General features: G+C 38.5%; 1 protein-coding gene across 7 annotated transcripts in view; it reads left to right on the top strand.

Moving 5' to 3' along the window:
* Positions 1-21092, top strand: part of MANBA (mannosidase beta) — a 110711-nt gene that overhangs the window by 83100 nt on the left and 6519 nt on the right. For all 7 annotated transcript variants that reach the window (XR_010409485.1, XM_064584877.1, XM_064584878.1 and 4 more), the window contains 2 exons: positions 5150-5314; positions 18720-18864. Coding sequence is in view for 6 of the 7 variants with exons in the window: in XM_064584877.1 (XP_064440947.1) it covers positions 5150-5314; positions 18720-18864 (310 nt within the window). In the remaining variant the exon portion in view is untranslated. The remainder of the gene's footprint in view (positions 1-5149; positions 5315-18719; positions 18865-21092) is intronic.

Raw genomic sequence — 21092 nt, 5'->3', positions numbered from 1 at the left:
ATTTAAAGAATTTTTTTTAAAAGAGTTTTATATATATATATTCTGGATATGTTTTTTTTAATCAGATATATGATTTGCAAATATTTTCTCCTAATTTGTATGTTTTCTTTTTACTTAGTTGATGGTGTCATTTAAAGCACGAAAGTTTTAAATTTTTTTAATAAAGATTTTATTTATTTATTTGAGAGAGAATGATAGAGAGAGAGAGAGCATGAGAGGGGAGAGGGTCAGAGGGAGAAGCAGACTCCCCTCTGAGCAGGGAGCTCGATGCAGGACTTGATCCTGGGCCTCCAGGATCATGACCTGAGCCGAAGGCAGTCACCCAACCAACTGAGCAACCCAGCCACCCAAAAGTTTTAAAATTTTTTAAAAGATTTTTTTATTTATTAGAGAGAGAGAGAGAGCACAAGCAGGGAGGGGGCAGTGGGAGAGGGAGAAGCAGGCTCCCTGCCAAGCAAGGAGCCTGCCGTGGGACTCGATCCCAGGACCATGAGATCATGACCCGAGCCAAAGGCAGACACTTAACCGACTGAGCCACCCAGGTGCCCCAAAAGTTTTAAATTTTGATGAAGTCCTTATCAATCTTCTCTTTTATCTCTTGTGCTTTTGGTATTGTATCTAAGAAACCATTTTCTAACCTAAGATCACAAAGTTTTGCTTCTGTGTTGTCTTTTAGTGTTAGCTCTTACATTTAGATCTGTGATCTGTTTTGAGTTAATTATTCTATATGGTGTGAGGTAGATGTCCAGGTTCATTTTTTTGCATGTGGATATCTAGTTATCCAAACATCATTTATTGAAAACATTATTCTTCAAAAACTAATGATGTACTGTATGGTGACTAACATAATAAAATAAAATTAAAATTAAAAAAAAAAGAAAACAGTATTCTTTCCCCCATTGATTCTCTTGACCCCTTTGTCAAAATCAATCAACCATAAATGTTAAGGTTTATTTCTGGATTCTCAGTTTGTTTCCATTGATCTGCCTGTCTATTTTATGCCAGTATGCACTGTCATCGTTACTTATGGCTTTGTGTAGTGAGTTTCGAAAGCAGGAAGGGTGACTCCACCAACTTTGTTCTTCTTTTCAAGGTTGTTTTGACTGTTCTGGGTGCCTTCCATTTACATATCAATTTTAGGATAACCTTGCCAGTTTCTGCAAAAAAATCCACTGGGATTTTGATAGGGATTGTGTTGAATCAGTAGATTAGTTTGCAAAGTGTTGTCATCTTAACAATATGAAGTCTCCTTATCCATGAACATGTGATGTCTTCTTTCACTATTTTGTAGTTTCATTGTACAAAATTTATACTTCTTTGGTTAAATTTATTCCTAAGTATTTTATTCTTTTTGTAAATGGAATTATTTTCTTAACTTATTTTCACATTGTTCATTACTAGTATATAAAGAGACAGTTGATTTTTGTAGACTGAACATATATTCTGCAACCTTGCAGAACTTATTTATTAGCTTTAATAGTTTTTGTGAATCCTTTATGTTTTTCTATATTTAAGAGCATGTCATCTGCAGATAGAATTAGTTCTACTTCTTCCTTTTCAATATGGATGCCTTTTATTAACTTTTCTTGGCTAATTGCCCTGGCTAGAACCTCCAGTACAACATAGAATAGAAATGGTAAGAACAGACATCTTTGTCTCATTGCTTTTCTTAGGGAGAAAGCTTTTAGTCTTTTACTGTGTAGTTAAGATGTTAACTGTAGGTTTTTCATAGATGCCTTTTATCAGGTTGAGGAAGTTCCCTTTTATTCCTAGTTGGTTGAGTGTATCATAAAAGGGTGTTGGATTTTGTCAAATGCTCTTTTTCTGCATCCGTTGAAATAATCACATACTGGGGTTCCCTGGGTGGCTCAGTCAGTTAAGTGTGATTTCAGCTCCGGTCATGATCTCAGGGTCGTGAGCTCTGCCCTCATCACAGAGTCTGCTTGAGATTCTCTCTCTGTCTCCTCTGCCCTTCCTCCACTCATACGTGCACATGTGCTCTCTCTTAAGATAAATAAGTAAATAAGAACTTTAAAAAAAGTTATAAAAAAATAATCATGTACCTGTAGTTTTTGTTTCCCCTCCCCTATTACTTGTGTAAAGTAACCACCAAAAAAAATTTAAGACAATTTCAAAATCTTCCTCAATTTTACTACCTGAACCCAATTATATTTGCTTCCACATAATGCAGTTATATTGTATTTTTAACTTTATTTTTTAAAAGATTTTATTTATTTATTTATTTGAGAGAGCATGAGCAGGGGCAGAGGGAGAGGGAGAAGCAGACTCCCTGCTCAGCAGGGAGCCTGATGTGGGACTTGATCCCAGGACCCTGGGATCATGACCTGAGCCAAAGGCAGATGCTTAACCACTGAGCCACCCAGGCGCCCCTGTATTTTTAACTTTAATAAGCGTAATATCATAACCTTAGATCTACCCCTTGTTTTTTTTTTATTACTTGCATATTATGGGGTGGATTTTTTAGGAATACTATTGTTTCAAAATGAAGGGGGATGGAGTTGAGTATCCTGACTCAGGTAGGAACAGGTGTTAGAATGGGAAAGAAGGAATGAAAGAAGCAAAAATATTTACTGAGCAGATGCTCTTTACCAGAGACTCATTGTTTCATTTAACAATAATCTACCCCCTCCCCCAACCCTTTGACTGAGGTCTGGGAGGAAATCAAGGTACTCGAGGGTGAGAGTTCCATCATTATCCCCAGATAACCAAGGAGCATATCTGGATACAAACTTATTATCTAACACCAGAAGCTGAACCATTTTCATTTCACTACATTTCGGGAGGGTGAGTGTTATAAGCTGCTAAATCTTTTTCTTAAATCTATTAGCATTTCTGTTTACCATCTGACAATAATGCAATTGGCATGTTTTTGTGAAATGCCTGATGATGTTCAAAGATACTAAACACTGTTTTAAAATAGGGAAAGGTGAAGTTCTGTTCATTATGAACCCTTGATTTAACCATTACCTCTTTTTTGAGCTACATTGCTTAGTTGGGGATTTGAATTAGGTAATTGGGAATATAAAAGAAACCAAAAGAATAACTTTACATAAAACTTAGGTTTCTAGTTAGAGTTTTTTTTCATGTACTTAACAAAAATATTAAAATGTCCCTTTCTAGTTTGGGATGCATTACTTCTTTGTAAATTAATCATATTTTCAATAGTCCATTATCAGTATTGCACAGTGATTAAAAGCTTGGGCTATGGAATAAACAGACCTGGATTTTAATACAAGAACTGCCGTACAGTAGCTCTATTGCCTTGGACAAATTATTTAATCTTTTTGAGTTTTAATGTCCTCATTTGTAAATTGGGTTTAGTAGTAGTAAAATACCTCTGCGGTGGAGAGGGAGAGAGTGCGTGTGTGGGTCTGTGTGTGTGTATGTGCAGGTATGCATGTGTGCATGTGATCATGTGTAAAGATTAAGTTAATTTACACATTGAAGCACTTAGCACAGTTCTTGACACATAGCTACAACCCATAAAATGTAAGCTGTTATTATTATTAATACAATCCATTCTAGCCATAGGATTTGTATGAAAGTTTTATTTTCTTCAGAGGCATCTAGGTTTAAAGAACTAGAGGCTAGAGCTAGACTGTGCCAACTAGCTTAGGGTCTTGGACAAATTACTGAAACTTCTGAACCTTTAGAGATGTGCCTCATCTCTAAAATAGAGTGATAATACCAACTTGTAGAGTTGTCATGAGGATTAAGTGAGGTAATAGTCTTAAAACAATTAGAGCCTTCTTTGGCACTTTGAATTCCTTCTGATAACATTGTTACAGCTGAAATTTATAAGACGCTCAAACCATGGCTATCAGAAGTTAGAAAGCTTTTCACATAACAGAAGATCAGGTTTACCAGTTATGGGATACGTTCATATCATTACCAATCAGGGCTGAGAAGCCTGAAGATGTGTTTCAGGCTTTAAAAAGGAAGAAACATTGAAAGAAAGGAAGCCTGTTGGTAAAGATGTGTACATCTCAAATGTGTACAAGATTACTGTAAATACTAATACCTCTTTTAAATGAGTAACTGAAATAATTAGTTCTCTAAACTGTCTGGTGATAATAGTTTTGGAAAATACGTATAATTTGGAAAAACTTCCACATCAAACATGGGTAATGTACACTACTTACATTTTGGTATAAACAATTTCCTAAAGAATAATTTTTTCCTTTTAAGGTGATTGGTCTGTACATTGCATGATTATAGGGAATTATAAATCATATTCTATGAACAGGGATTAATATTTTTAATTTTGAGGGATTTTTGAGGGTAGGGTAGATTGTTTTTCAAAGTCTTTGTATAACCTGGATTAAACTGATGTTTTCAGGTGTAGACAGCAGTTGTCTTATATCTTTCTCAGATGCTAACAGGGCATTAAATCATAGGCCTAGAAGCCAGAATCATTGTCTATTTTTCTGTAAAAGGTATACTACTAACATATGTGTGGTATTTGTTTTTGTTTTTTTACTTTGACCTGATGATAGCTTCTCAAAGAGATGACAGAAAGATCACATACATTGTACCTGGCTTTAAAAAAAGATTTACTGTTAGGGGAAAAGAGTATCATTGTTTGGTTTGTGTCTTCAACTATATCAAAATTAAACATCTGTATATGTCAAATATATTTAGTAGTAATTGAGAAACAAATGAGCAAGTGCTAAGCATTTACTGTCTTAATAGTCATATTTTATTCCTGTTAAAGAATTGATAGTTTTAACAGGACGCTGATTTCAGGCCATTATTCTTTTGTGACAATTTATTTACTTGAATAAAAGTAAATGACATTTAAATGACATTTAAAAATAAGCACGTGAATGTTCTAAAAACAGGAATAATGTTTTGATAAGACTTCTGATAGAAATGCCAAAGTGTAACTTTCTAGGTTTGAGTAAGGGAAGGTATAGATGCCAAATCCTGGTTTTGTGATTCAACTTTGCACAGGGCTACTCTTTCACCAGTAACAAGTATGATGGCAAAAAACATCTACCATCTGTGACATTAGAGTCGCAGCACAAACTCTGAGCTCTTTTCCGTATGCAGAGTACTTTTGGAGTGTGTCAGAAGTGTGTGGAACTCCTAACTTCCCCATTTGTACCTCTTATTCTTTACTCGAAAGGTTTCATCTGAAGAGGACTGGTCTTACAACAGCAAATTTTCACTTCATCGACAACATCATGCAGATGGTAATAATGAAATGCTGCTTCAGATTGGATTTCATTTCAAACTCCCGGAAAGCACAGATACATTACAGACATTCAAAGATACCATTTACCTTACCCAGGTAAGGCATTTTCATTCTGGAGTTCAACTGGTTCCTTTGGTTAACATAGGGGATCATGTAGATTTTGTAAGCCTTACGTGGTGAAAAAATATTCAGGTTTTTATTTCATTGATTGAGGAGTTTATCTTCTTCAAAGCAGATGAATGATGACATGTAATACTTGAAATAGTTAATTTTTGGCATTTGTCTCTCTTACAAAGAACGAACAGCTCACAATGTTCTACAGCAAATTGTGCATTAAAATGTTCCCTAGCTCATGTCACTATAAAGTGTCAGTAATTAAGAAAATAGCTTTCCCCAAGGATAAAATGGAATAATGGAACACAGTAGAGTCCAGAAACAGACTTATGTATAATATAATCACTTGATTGATGGCCATGATGCCACTGCGATCAGGTGGGAAAGGATAGTTTTACCAATAGACAGTACAGTATCAAGTGGGTATCTTTGTAGGAAAATACATGAACTTTGACTCCATATACAAAAATTAATTTGATCAGTGATCAAGGAATCAACTGTGAAAGGTCTCATTTTCATAACCTTGGCAAAGATTTCTTAAACAGGACATAAAAGACATTAACTATAAAAGAAAATAATGATAAATTGGACTTCACTAAAATTATGGACTTTTGTAAATTAAGACATCATTAAGAGAGATAAAAGACAAGCCACAGATTGGGCAACGGAATCTGTAATACATATATCTGATAAAAAGATTTGTATTCAAAATAAAGAACTTCTATGAAGTAATAAGAAAAGGATATAACCTATTAAAAAATGGACAAAAACCTTGAACAGGCACTTCACCAAAGAAGATATCCAGTGTTCAATAAATATGTGAAAATGTGTTCAATTTCATTCTCAGTCAAGGAAATGCAAAATTAAAATCATGCTAGGGTACCCCTACACTACAAGGTACACAATGTCATTTTAGCACAATGGCTAAAATTAAATAGATTGACAATGCCAACTGTTGGTGAGGATGTGCGACAGCTGGAACTTGTAGACATTGTTAGTAGGAATAGAAATTTGTTTAATCACTTTGGAAAATTTTATGGCAGTTTCTATCCAAGCTAAACATTTGCTTCCTCTCTGAATCAGCATTTCTACTACAAGCTATGTACCCAAGAAAAATGAGTGCATATGTCTGCCAACAGACATCTAAGATAATGTTCATACCAGCTTTATTCATAATAGCTCCAAACTGGAAACAGCCTAGATGTTCTTTAACAGAAGAATTTATAAACTATGGTATATTTATGTAATGGAATATTCCATAGCAATACAAAAGAATGAACTGCTGATATCAGCATCAACTTGGATGAATCTCACAAACATTATGTTGAGCAAAAGAAACATTCAAGTTTTAGTTATAGACAAAATGAATGAAGATGATGGAGAGCAAATTGGTGGTAACCACTCTTGTGGAGGGGATAGTGAATTATGGTTAGAAATGGATATCAGGAAACTCTGTGGAGTGCTAAAAAAGCTTTATATCTTGATCTGGGTGCTGGTTACATGGGTGTATACACATGATAAAATTCACTGAGGCATACAATTAAGATATCTGCATGTTACTTTATGTACCTTACTGGATTTTTTTTAAAGATTTTATTTGTTCATTTGAGAGAGAGAGGGACAGAGAGAGTGCAAGCGAGGGGGAGAGGCAGAGGGAGAGGGAGAAGCAGGCTCCCCACTGAGCAGGGAGCCTGACATGAGGCTCAATCCCAGGACCCGGAGATCATGACCTGAGCCGAAGGCAGACGCTTAACCATCTGAGCCACCCAGGCGCCCCTGGATTATTTTTTAAACAGCTCTATTGAGAGATAATTGACATACCATAAAATTCACTCATTTTAAGTGTACAATTAAGTGATTCTTAGAATATTTATTGAGTCATGCAACCGTGACCATAATCCAATTTTAGAACATTTCTGACATCCCCAAAAGATCCTTGTGTCTATTTGCAGTTACTCTCCTTTCTCACCTTCAGCCCCAGGTAAACATTAATCTGCTTTCTGTCTGTATAGATTTTACTTTTCTCAACATTTCTTGTAACTGGACTCATACAATGTGTGATGTTCTGCATCTGGCTTCTTTCACCTAGCATAATGTTTTTGAAGGTCTTCCATGTGGTAGCATACACCTGCACTTCATTCCTCTTTCTTGCTAAATAGTATTCTGTTGTAAGGGATATACCATATTTTATATATCCATTCATCTCTTGATGCACATTTGGATTATTACCAATTTTTGCCTATTATGAATAATACTGCTATGAATATTAGCATACAAATCTTTGTGTGCATATCTTCATTTCCTCTGAATTGAAATACATGCGTGAAATTGCTGAGTTATATGGAATTTATATTTAACTTTGTAAGAAACTATCGAGCTGAATTTTAGGTAATATTTTCTTCTTAATGTTTTCATTTACTCTCTTTATTTGCCAATTTTATTTCACGAACCTGTGAACTACATGCATGCATAAGACTATATTAAAGCCAGGGCTTATTTATCTGATGTCTTTGCCATACTTGTTTCAAGTTCAGAGAGAGAAGGCAGGAGCCTAATCTCAGTCATATGAGTTGATCTGAAATAGATTTGAAGTTTTTGTTAAACATGATCACATTTTAATTTTTGCATCTTAGCACCTAAAAAGATACCAATTTTAATCTAAACTCATGCCTACTCTCATCAGTTTTCTCCTATATAAAAACAAAAAAATCTGGATGGAAGCTGAAGCAGAAAACTCTAAGCCAAAAGAATACTCCTTTTTAGAAGATGATAAACTAATAAAGAAAATTTTAATGTTTTAACCATAAGCTTATCAGTTAGGGAAGTTTTGATGTGTAATTTATGAACTTACCATAGAACACAAGTTAAAAGATAAAGTTGATATCTGTCCCTTTTAAAGTATTGAAGTTCATCATTATTAGCTTTTCATAGACAATATTCTATAAAAGAGTCTCAGTTTTGATATGTGAAATAGGATGATCCTTATTCGTGTGTGTGTGTGTGTGTGTGTGTGCACGCACACGCGGGAACCTTTTCAGCTGTTGTTTTTCATGCTGGCTGTCCTCCTCCCAGCTGTTCATTTTATTACTGTTACTTTATTCTATTTTCTCAAAACGACATTCAGAGAACTGACAAAAATAATTGTTCTTTCTGAACTCATTAGCATTAGCAGTACATAGTTAGGAGCTGGGTGTACAAGTGGAATTGTTTGTTGCTGGGTTTTGTTGGTGATGGCTTTCATATGATAATTTAGCACTGGTGTCTTATCAGGCATTGGCTTGGAATTGGATTGTGTTAGTTGTACCTTAGAACTTTCTAATGTACTAGATGGGATCTGAGATGGGAAAAAAATCAGAATTACGATTTTTTTTTGTTTTAGTGTTGAATTTTCTTGACTGAAACATAGACAGGAAATGTTAGAGTAAAACATTCTTTTCCCCCTTGCTACTTTGATTTTAGAACAATTATCTTTGACATGTGCATTAGAAATAAAAACCTTTCTTTGGTCCATTTTTTCTGTTCCTGCTTCCACCCTCTCTTCTTTCTCTCGTTGTTGTCAGACTGTTCTGAAGTGCCTGCTTGGGTACCACTTCTTCAGACGGTCTATAGAGCAATTTTTTGCAACTTTCAGAAAAATCTTGGCTGAGAAAGCTGTGCGGTAAGTTTCTTCACATTTAGATCTTTTCCTATCTTCTCCTTATCTTACAACAGCAAAAGTATCCTCGGTTTTTACTTCTTTCATTCTTCTAATATTCCAGAATAATCTTGCCTCACCTTTCATTTTCCTACCTTACCCTGTTATACTGTATTCCAAATAGCCTACTTACCTTGGCCCACTCTCTTAAGCTATGTTGAACAGTCTCACTGCTTAGTCTGAGGACTGTCTAACCTTCACATCGAAACTTGATCAATTTAACTCTGCCAGTAGGCCTCTTACTAGCCACTTAGGAAGCTGGGCTAGTGACAATCTTTACTAACCCCTTAGCTTATAGCTCCCTCTAGTGCCTTCATTTATTCTTCACATATTTATTAAGCACGTAATCAGGGCTAGATGCTTGGGGATGTCCTTAAGAGATTCATATTCTTTAGGGGTCCATTTTATCTTCCTATGTTGCGTGTAACTTGATCACAAGAACAAAAAAAAAAAAAAGGAAGACTATGTTGTAGGCCCAGGTGTTGATGATACTTGCTACCTTGGAACTATTACTTGTTTGGTAAGCAGCACTGAGATTTGATAGAAGATCCAGGCTATGCTGAGCTTGTAAGATGGATGGGGTCAGTAAAAGAGAGGAGTGATGGGCGCCTGGGTGGCTCAGTCGTTAAGCGTCTGCCTTCAGCTCAGGTCATGATCCCAGGGTCCTGGGATCGAGTCCCACATCCGGCTCCCTGCTCAGCGGGAAGCCTGCTTCTCCCTCTCCCGCTCCCCCTGCTTGTGTTCCTGCTCTCGCTATCTCTCTGTCAAATAAATAAATAAAATCTTTTTTTTAAAAAAAAAAGAGGAGTGATTAATAGAGTACATTACATACTAATATATATATATATGCAACATGTAATTTAGCAGTCAAGAACACAGTCAGCATTCTTTGCGTGTCTACCAAATGCCTCGCCCTGGGCCATGAGATGTGTTGTATATCTTCTTACATAATTCTAACAACATCTCCAGACATCTATGTTACTGTTTTCATTTTATATTTGAGTAAACAGGCTCAGAAAGGTTAAGTATTTTCCCAAGTTCTCAGGCAATGAATGGAGCAAGTTTCTGCCTTTTAAACTACAATATTATGTCCTTTCACAATTGAGATAAGGGAAATTCTATAACTACTGAGGTGTTTGGTTGAATTTTAACATCAATTTGCAGCACTTAAATAAAGCAGACATCAGAAATTTGGCACATTAAAAGAGGCCTTATTGGAACAATAGAGAAAATCAACAAAGCCAAAAAGTTAGTTCTTTGAGATGATCAACAAAATTGAAAAAACTGTAGCTAGACTAGGCCAAGAAAAAAAAAAAAGAGAGAGAAGATTCCAATTACTAAATCAGGAATGAAAGAGGGAGCACTACTGTTGACCTCAAATAAATAAAAAGGGTGATTAGAGAATACTGTAAATAATTGTATGACAGTAAGTCATTTAACCTAGACAAAATGGCAGAAAGACACAAATAATGAAAACGGACTCAAGAAGAAATAGAAAATCTAACTAGATCTATCACAACTAAAGAGATTGAGTTAGTAATCAAAGATTTGTCCTCTACAAAGATGGCTTCACTAGTGAATTCTAAAAAATATTGAAAGAAGAATTAGCACCATCTTTCACAAATTTTTCCACCCAAAAAAGGAGAGGGGGAAAACACTTCCTAACTCATTCTGTGAAATCATTTTTATTCTGATACTAAAACCAGACAGAGACATATAAGAAAAGCAAACCAGAGACTAATATCTTCTATGAATATAGAAAGAAAGAAATCTTCAACAAAATACTAACAATCCAAATCCAGCAGCATATAAAAAGGTTTATAAACTATAATCAAGTGGGATTTATCCCAGGATGTAAGATTGGTTCAACCTATGAAAGTCAATCAATGTAATACACCGTATTAATAGAACAAAGGAAAAATAACTACACGATCATTTCAATAGATGAAGAAAAAAATTTCAACAAGCCAGGACAAGGAGGGACTTCCTCAACCTGATAAGAGCACCTATGAAGAACCTAAACCTAATATCATGTTAAATAGTGAAAAAAAAACTAGAACATTTTCTCCCTAAGATCAGGAACAAGACAAGGATGCCTGCTCTTGCCACTTCTAGTCAACACTGTGCTGGAGATTCTAGTCAAAACAGTTAGGCAAGGAAATAAAATAAAAGGCATCCAAATTGGAAAGGAAGAAGTAACACTATCTCTGTCTGCAGATGACATGATCTTATATATAGAAAAGCTTTAAAAATCCACCTAAAAAACCTATGAGAGCTAGTAAGTTAATTATTATAATGACTATATATAATTATATAGTTTTATATATATATTATATATATATATTAGAATATATAATTCTATATAGAGAGAATGGATAAACGAAATGTGTTCCACTTACATGAAATGTCCAGAATAGGCAAATCCATAGAGACAGAAAGTACATGAGTGGTTTCCAGATGCAGAGGAGAAGGGAGAACGGGGAGCTGCTGTTAACCAGTACAGTACAGTGTTTCCTTTTGGGGTGATAACATTCTGGAATTAGGTAGTGGAGAGAGTACATAACCTGTGATAATACTAAAAGCCAACAAATTGGAAGCTAGAAGGGTGAATTGTATGGTATGAATTATATCAGTTGAAACATGGCTTTATTGGAAATTCTTATTGTCAGGATAATTTTTTTTTAATTTTTATTTATTTATTTGACAGAGAGAGAGAGATAGTGAGAGCAGGAACACAAGCAGGGGGAGTGGGAGAGGGAGAAGCAGGCTTCCCGCGGAGCAGGGAGCCCGATGTGGGACTCGATCCCAGGACCCTGGGACCATGACCCGAGCCGAAGGCAGACGCTTAACGACTGAGCCACCCAGGCGCCCCCAGGATAATTTTTTTTTAAAGATTTTATTTATTTATTTGAGAGACAGAATGAGATAGAGAGAGAGCATGAGAGGGGGGAGGGTCAGAAGGAGAAGCAGACTCCCCGCCGAGCAGGGAGCCCGATGCGGGACTCGATCCTGGGACTCCAGGATCATGACCTGAGCCGAAGGCAGTCGCTTAACCAACTGAGCCACCCAGGCGCCCCAGTCAGGATAATTTTAAGTAAATGAAGAATATAAATTACATTCTGTCAGGAGAGCTTAGTCACATGGCTTACCCCTAGTTCCAAGGGTAAGGGATGTGATTCTGGAGGATGGAGCCCACCTATAGCTCTGTGACTCTGGAGGACAGGGGAAATGGGTTTTTGTAAACAGCTAGCAATCTCCATCACAGTGGCAAAGCTGGAACCTAGGTCTTGTATCCTGGTCCAATTTCTTTTTACCCTACCATCTGTTTCTCCAAGGAGACTGATTTCATAAGTGTAATCAAGCAAGCTGCTGAAAATAGACTTTTTTGAAACTAAAATAAGATTTGTCTGCTAACAGTGGGACTGAGTAGCCTAGGAAATGACTAAGCATTTATCCTTCTTATATGTAAAGATTGTCCTCTTTAGGGAAGGATGCATGAGTGTATAAATACAGGTACAATTTTTAAAGGGAAAGAGGCAGTTCCAGACATTTTCCAGGGAAGTGGGATTGTACAACAACCCTTTAGGAAGGATAGTGGGCAGTGGCCTTCTGCACTTTTATGAACAAAGGCGTCATTCATTAGCCCTTGCTGGCACCTACTGGTTTGGGTAAACCCAGATCCATGATATTGGCACGTGGCACCATCTGTCTGTGGAGTGTACTGCACTATGCTAGAGACCAGAGCACTCAAGAGTCTTGATTATCCTCCTTCACACTAAGTTCAGCTATGATAGGCCACTAGTTAGGGCTTGCCTAGTGTCCTTTTCCTTTCATTGCTAGCAAGGGGTAGGAATTCTGCATGTATGTAAAAAAAAATTTTTAAGTTTAAAAATTCTAAAAGATTATTAACATTTATCTATTAAACCAGAAAAGATAAATTACAGCGAGAAGATTCTTAGAACAGATACACAAAAATAAAGATATCTTGCAAGTAGTTCTGAAAATTGAAATAGAGATTGAAAACTCAAATGTTTCTGGGGGTTAGGAAAGTAATTTAAATGGATAGGAGTATGATTATTGGGAATGTGACAAAATGGAACATATAGGCCAGGACTTAAGACATTAAACAATATCCAAACAAGAAACAAAAAAAAGACCACCAACCTCAAAAAAACCAAAAACACCCACCTCTGTGGGCCAGTTAAAATCTGTGTGGGGCATCCCAATCAAAATACCAATGGCATTTTTCAAAGTGCTGGAACAAACAATCCTAAAATCTGTATGGAATCAGAAAAGACCCCGAATCGCCAAGGAAATGTTGAAAAAGAAAAACAAAGCTGGGGGCATCACGTTACCTGATTTCAAGCTATATTACAAAGCTGTGATCACCAAGACAGCATGGTCCTGGCACAAAAACATACACACAGACCAATGGAACAGAATAGAGAGCCCAGATATGGACCCTCAACTCTATGGTCAAATAATCTTGGACAAAGCAGGAAAAAATATGCAATGGAAAAAAGACAGTCTCTTCAATAAATGGTGCTGGGAAAATTGGACAGCTATATACAGAAGAATGAAACTCGACCATTCTCTTATACCATACACAAAAATAAACTCAAAATGGATGAAAGACCTCAATATGAGACAGGAATCCATCAAAATCCTAGAGGAGAACATAGGCAGTAACCTCTTCGACATTGGCCACAGCAACTTCTTTCAAGACACGTCTCCAAAGGCAAAGGAAACAAAAGCGAAAATGAACTTTTGGGACTTCATCAAGATAAAAAGCTTCTGCACAGCAAAGGAAACAGTCAACAAAACAGAGAGGTGACCCACAGAATGGGAGAAGATATTTGCAAATGACACTACAGATAAAGGGCTGGTATCCAAGATCTACAGAGAACTTCTCAAACTCAATACCCAATAAACAAATAATGAAGTCAAAAAATGGGCAGAAGACATGAACAGACACTTCTCTGAAGAAGACATACAAATGGCTAACAGACACATGAAAAAATGTTCATCATCATTAGCCATCAGGGAAATTCAAATCAAAACCACATTGAGTACCCCCTTACACCAGTTAGAATGGCAAAAATTGACAAGGCAAGAAACAACAAATGCTGGAGAGGTTGTGGAGAAAGGGGAACCCTCTTACACTGTTGGTGGGAATGCAAGTTGGTATAGCCACTTTGGAAAACAATGTGGAGGTTCCTCAAAAAATTAAAAATAGAGCTACCCTATGACCTAGGAATTGCACTACTGGGTATTTACCCAAAGACATAGATGTAATGAAAAGAAGGGCCATATGCTCCCCAGTGCTCAACTGTGGAAAGAGCCGAGATGCCCTTCAACAGATGAATGGATAAAGAAGATGTGGTCCATATATACAATGGAATATTACTCAGCCATCAGAAAGGACGGATACCCGACTTTTGCATCAACATGGATGGGACTGGAGGAGATTATGCTAAGTGAAGTAAGTCAAGCAGAGAAAATCAATTATCATATGGTTTCACTTATTTGTGGAACATAAGGAATAGCATGGAGGACATTAGGAGAAGGAAGGGAAAAATGAAGAGGGGGAATCGGAGGGGGAGAGGAACCATGAGAAACTGTGGACTCCCAAGAAACAAACTAAGGGTTTTATAGGGGAGGGGAGTGGGGGGATGGGTGAGCCCGGTAATGGGTATTAAGGAGGGCACGTATTGCATGGAGCACTGGGTATTATATGCAAACAATGAATCATGGAACACTACATCAAAAACTAATGATGTACTGTATGGTGACTAACATAACATAATAAAAAAAAGTCTTTGTGGGGCAAAGTTCAGTCTGGAGGCCACCAGTTTATAGCAGCCTCTTGACTGGAACCTAATATAGCAATATGCAGCAAGGAGTTTAACATTTTTCATCTATTATTACCAAAAGAAGCAACACAAGAACATAAAATGTTCTTAGCTCTTGCGTTGAAAGAAAAAACTGGAAATCATTCAAATGCCTAATAATTGGAGAATGATGAATCACACTGTGGTATAACTGTATAACCATTTAAAGCACAGAGATGCTAGCAAATTCCAGGGCATGGAAATGTACATATGTGAAAACTAAGTGAGAACAGAACACTAAATGTATATGCTACAATATGTGTTCACAAAGATTGGAAAAGAATTTGGAGCAATGTAAATAATTCGATGCTCATGAGATCTTTTTTTTTTTCCTGAAAAGAAACTTACATGAAGAAAAAGAAAATGCAGGTCACCTCTACCAAGGCCATCAGTAAAATATCTAGTTGTCCTCTGGATTAGATCCAGCTAAGCACAAGCATGACTATTTAATAGGTTATGGCTTTGTCCTAGAAGTTTTTATTTTTGCCTGAAAGAGATAACTTAATTTCCTACTGTGGTATACACTGATATTTTGTTCCCTCAGAATTCTGTTTTTACTTTTTTCCTATTTACCCTACTTTATAAATGTGGATCCAAGGAAAGTGATTCCAGTCCCAAACTTCATGAATGACACCCCTCCTTCCATACCACTCATGAGTTGGCACTGAACCAAGTCTCTGGGGTAATAACAGAACGTTGCAGGTTCTTTGGCTTCTTTGGTATATCAGGAATTGCTCAGACTTCGGGGGTACTTCAGGTACTGGGAGTTCCAGAATTGTGGGCTGGCACCAAAAGTGGATTGTCCATGGTGGTTGCCATTCGATGCCCATGCTTGGCTGGACCAGCAGTTTCTAGAATATCTGGTGACTAGAACCCCTCTCCTCCTATTGTTACTCACCAGTCTGATGAGGACTTCCTCAGCTTCTCCTCTCATGATCACTCCACACACAGTCTATAAAGCAATGGCTGTTTTTCAGGATTCTCTGGATGAGAACTGAGATTTCCTCTTGTTCGGGGTCTTGGGTGTGTGTCCTGAGGAGGCAGAGACTGCGGCTGGCTCGATTTTGTGCACATAGGCCAAATCTAGGTTGGTTGGTGGGGCCATTATATGGAGGCTCAGGGTGATATAAATGAGTTCAGAGATCAAATCTTTTTAACAACTATAAAGGTTACTTTCCGTGCTGATGTAAGGTAAAGATCTCTAGTGGGCATGGATGATGCTGTCCTAGAATCTGTTTCTACTGAGATTTCTACTTTTGGGCTGCTTCATCTTCACTGAATTTTCTAGAAGTTGCTCCACAGCACTGATTTTGTACCATAACTCAACATACGTGAATGCTTACAAAGGGACTTAATTTCTCTGTGCCTACCTATCCAGGCCTAGAAGTAGGTAAATCTCTCTCTTTCTCTCTTTTTTTCTTTTTTAGTTCAGACAAAATTGGTATTTTTACAAGGAGCTTGGCTGGAAATTTCTGAGTATAATTGCAGATTGGCTTGACTGACAGATCAAATTTCATAGGTCTGTTTTCCTATTTCATTCCCTCTGACTTAGTGTTGGGACTCAATACATGCAGATTGTATCCTGTGGTCATTTTCAGTTGGCACAATTTCCACTCCGTCTGTGAGATTCTTTCTTTAGAGTGTATTCACTGCTCTCATTGCTGTGGTCCCAGTGGTCTGGTTCCTGAATGAGGACATTTCTTTATCTGCTCACAGCTGATATCATCTCTTGCTGGGATGGTTTTCATAGCTTTCTGAATGGTCGCCCTAAACCCACTGTAGGCACCTCCCCCACCCCGGTGCCTCCATTTCTTCTTTTGGTCAGCAGTATCTTCTTTTGGAATGCAAATCTGGTCCCTTCACCCATTGAGCTTAAAAGCTTTCTGTGACTTCCAGTAGCCTCTAGGACACACACCAAAACCTTCCCAGGTCTGGTCCCTGCATCTCCCTGGCCTCCCTTCCATTGTTCCTGGCTCTCTGTGCCTGTTAGTTCTTTGCCTGTGAATTCTCTGCTCAACACACATGTCCTCTCCGGCTGCCAGGTTCTGCTCTCTCTCCTCGTCTCTTTCCTCTTCTTTGAGACTAATCCTCATTCCTCGGCTAGGCCTATTTCCCCTACTATCTACACTTGTAACATTGCTCACTCCTTCTTAGCACTTACTACTGTTTAAAGTTTACATTTATTTGCGTGACTCTTTAAGTCCTGTGTTCTACACAAGCCAATAAGCTCCATGAGGGTGGGTTCCTGTATTTTTTTGCTGGGAGAGGGGTGGACCATTACCAGCATGTAACACATACTGTAGGTGCTTACTGAATCTTTATTGAATGACCATGATTTCTTCTTGCTTCATCCTTCTGGAATTTTGTGGCCCCACCTCATATAAGTCATACCTTCACCTATGATTATCTCACTAGCCAGCCTAACCTTATTTAAAGGTTCTACCTTTATCTGAGCTCTTTCAGCTTTTAGGAAAGCATCTGGGCTTAGTCTTCAGGAGACCTTATCTGCATCCTTCTTTTCCTTCCTCTGTGAAAATCCAGGCCCCACTCTAATGAGGAGTCCTTGCAGCTCTGACCGTCTCTGCAGGTTCTCTCCTTGGTGACCTCTCCAAATGAGCCTAAGAACCTCTCACTCATGAGCCTCTCCTACTACAACTCTAAGTTAAAAGCATGAGATAACAGGGGTGCCTGGGTGGTGCAGCTGGTTGGGCCTCCCACTCTTGGTTTCAGCTCAGGTCGTGATCTCAGGGTGGTGGAATCGAGCCCTGCATCTGCGCTCAGTGAGGAGTCTGCTTAGGACTCCTCTCTCTCTCCCCCTCTTCTTCTCCCCCTGGCTTGTGCTCTCTAAAATAAAATAAATAAAATCTTTTTTAAAAGTACGTGATAACAGCAGCAATGAAAGAGTGATTTTTCAATGATGTTGCCAATAATTAAGAGTCCTGCATAAAGTTCTTTAGTGCCTCTTCAATAGGAACTAAATTCACTTGTCTCATTGCTGCAATTTACCATCTGTTCTGCTATAATGAAGGAATTACATTCATAAGAAATTTTTCATTATCAGAAGTCATGATATAAGACCAATTGCTTGAGTAGAAAAAAGGGGTTGGGGAGGGCACCTGGGTGGCTCAGATGGTTAAGCATCTGCCTTCAGCTCAGGTTGTAATCCTGGGGTTCTGGGGTGGAGCCCCATGTCTGGCTCCCAGCTCAGCAGGGGATCTGCTTCTCCCTCTGCCTCTGCCTCTCTCCCCTGCTCATGCTCTCTCTCTCTGTCTCTCTCTCTCAAATGAATAAATAAAATCTTGAAAAAAGAAAAAAAGAGAAAAGGGGTTAGGGATTGGACAGTGTAAGACTCATAATAATGTTATTTTTCCTGTAGAATTTTTTTCTAATACAACTTTTTTCTTCAGTAGCTATGAATATATTTGTAAAACCCATCACTGCAAAAAAATTTAGTGTTTGACTACATATACCATTTACTCTGGAATAATAGTCTGCTTTCCATCATTGCCTACACTATCATTAGCAAGGAACCTTTCATACCATCCTATTTCCTCGATCACCCATTGTTACAATAAACGAAACACTAAGACTCCCAAATAAATCAGCTGTTATAGACAACCCTTCTGTCATACTGAGGGGCTAGTTACAGATCTAGTATAATAATGGTAGACATAATGCTAATCAGATTCCCTAATTTATCCAACCTAATTTTAAAAAACACCCTCAAGCCTGCAGTTTTCTCAGATCTACACACTTACGTCAAACAATAACACGTGTGCTTCGATGTTTTCCCCCGAATCAGGTGATGCAGGCCCAGTGTGTCAAAATAGAGACTGAATTCTACCGCCGCAGTCGCAGCGAGATAGTGGATGGGCAAGGCTACACCATGGGAGCACTTTATTGGCAGCTGAATGACATCTGGCAGGCTCCTTCCTGGGCTTCTCTAGGTAAGTGTTGCAGCATTCTTTGTGTCTGTGAGAGAAAGCAACTCCGGTGCGGAGACGCACTGAGAAAGCACGGAGCCTGAGGGGTCAGATTAATCGGGGTAGACCCCAGCGCAGTGGAGGGGTTCCTCCCGCAGCCCGTGAACTGCGGCCGCCCCGCCCACCTTCCCGGTCACTCCGGGAGCCTTCACGGCAGCCTTGTTCGAGTTCGGGGCTGTGCAGAGTCACAAAAGCCGGCTGATGAAGGGGGTAGATTCATGCATGAAGGTCTCAGCCATGTGTCTTACAATGATTGCTTAAAATTTTGAATTTAATTAGGAGGAATTTCCAGGCAAAAGAAGCATTTATGTAAGCTTCTTCCTCGGAAGAACTCAGCCAAGTGGAAGGCTGGCCCAGCTGAGTGTTAAAATGTCCTTTTCCCAGATTCCCCTCTAGGTCCATAAGGTCATCTTTATTTTTGCCCTAGTTATCTGTTGGGGGGAAACGTGGTGGAGTCAGACATCCACGTAGGAGGGGTTAGCAGTTGCACCGGTTCCTTTGGCAACAGGGAGATGACTGGCATGGTGCCTGCAGTTTGAATTATTCTATTTTGATATATTTTTAAAAATCAAGGAGTAATTATGAATCTTTGGTGTTCACTAATGGTGGTTTGAAAAGAAATTCAGTTAATAATGTACACAAGAATTTGGGGCCAAAAGTGAGGCAAGGCCATACAATAAAAAGCCCCTTTGCTGGGTGAGGCTCTTCAACTAGCTGTGAATGCAAATCCAAAGGAGTCCATTCCCCGCGTGCTTTGATTAGTGTGCCGAGTCACCTCTTGCGGTGAATTGGAGTCTCGATCGGGTTTCTCTGACCAAACTGTTTATCAACACCAACCAGATAAAAGAGTATTGGATGAGAATCAGGGGTAGCCTGGGGAGAGTTGCCTTTCTGGGAAGCTTAAAACTGGACAAAGAGATACTGTTCAGAGACACTTGGACCCTGACCCTGCCTTCTTGTACGTGGATGAGGTCGTGGACTCCTGAAGCAGAGTTTGGTTCGAGAATGGGGAGAGCCCAGTCTTTGTTAATCTTCCCTTAAATGACTGTATTGCAAATTATTTTAATGAGTTCTTTAGAAAGGGTGAGTAAACCCAGGAACCAGGAGTATGATGGCAGAGCAAGAATTTGTTTTCTAAAGTCTCGCAGGACAGTGCCTCCGTGGAGAGGATCACCATCTTCTTGTACCTGGTACAGAAAACAGGTGCCAGGGAGGAGTTGTGACAAGGTATGCTGTGTCTGCTCCTGGTCTGGACAGCCTCACAGCATCTGTTTAACTCTGTGTCGTTGGTTTAATGAATCTGGTGCTTATAATGTGTGCCAGTGAGGGTGGGGGAAGGCATGTGTCAGCTCTTATCTGAAATGGTGATCCTTTAAAGGGCTCGTAGCCACTTGGAATCTATAGATTCTTACACATTTCCTTATAAAAAATTAGTCTCATTTTTAGTTATAATTTTGCAAATACAGAAATCCACCTGGGCATTTATTTTGCTTGGCTCATAAGCTTGGACAGGCATAGAGCTAACGGAAAAGCCAGAAATCCCACAGCATTTTTAGCTGGCTCTGCAGGGTATTATATTGGTAGCCATATTGTCACTGATGAGTAACTAGTGTGTGTCCCAGGGAGACCTTGTGCTTCAGTTGCTATCCTCCTGTGTTCTGTGTGTGGCCATGAAGCTGGAACCATGCATGTGAAGTCTCTTCTGTAATGGATACCACATGAGAGTCTGTAAGTTACCTCAGGTCTGAGCCATCTTCCACTTACGAGAAAACTTTCCAAATACAGTTGATGTTTGAACAACATGAGGTTGAACTGTGCCGGTCCATGAAGATGCAGATTTTTTGGGTAAAGACAGTACAGTACTGTAAATGTATTTTGTCTTCCTTCTGACTTTCTTAGTAACACTTGCTTTTCTCTAGCTTGCTTTATTGTAAGGATACAGTATATAATACATATAACATATAAAATAGGTGTCAATTGACCACTTATGTTATCAGTAAGGCTTGGTCAACAGTAAGCTATTAGTTAAGTTCTGAGGGAGTCAGAAGTTACCTGTGGATTTTTGACTGCACAGGGGTTGGTGCCCCTAACCCCATGTTGTTCAAGGTCAACTTTGTAAGTTCGAGTTCATTTTATAGATCTAATGTGAAAGGCCTCTCCACCCCTCCCTGCTTGTTGTTTTTAAGGGGAAA

This window comes from Mirounga angustirostris, unplaced genomic scaffold (genome assembly GCF_029215605.1).
Source record: "Mirounga angustirostris isolate CCGP_5_RB_7025 unplaced genomic scaffold, mMirAng1.0.hap1 SCAF_2, whole genome shotgun sequence".
Taxonomy (NCBI): domain Eukaryota; kingdom Metazoa; phylum Chordata; class Mammalia; order Carnivora; family Phocidae; genus Mirounga; species Mirounga angustirostris.
This window is presented reverse-complemented; position numbering and strand designations above follow the sequence as displayed.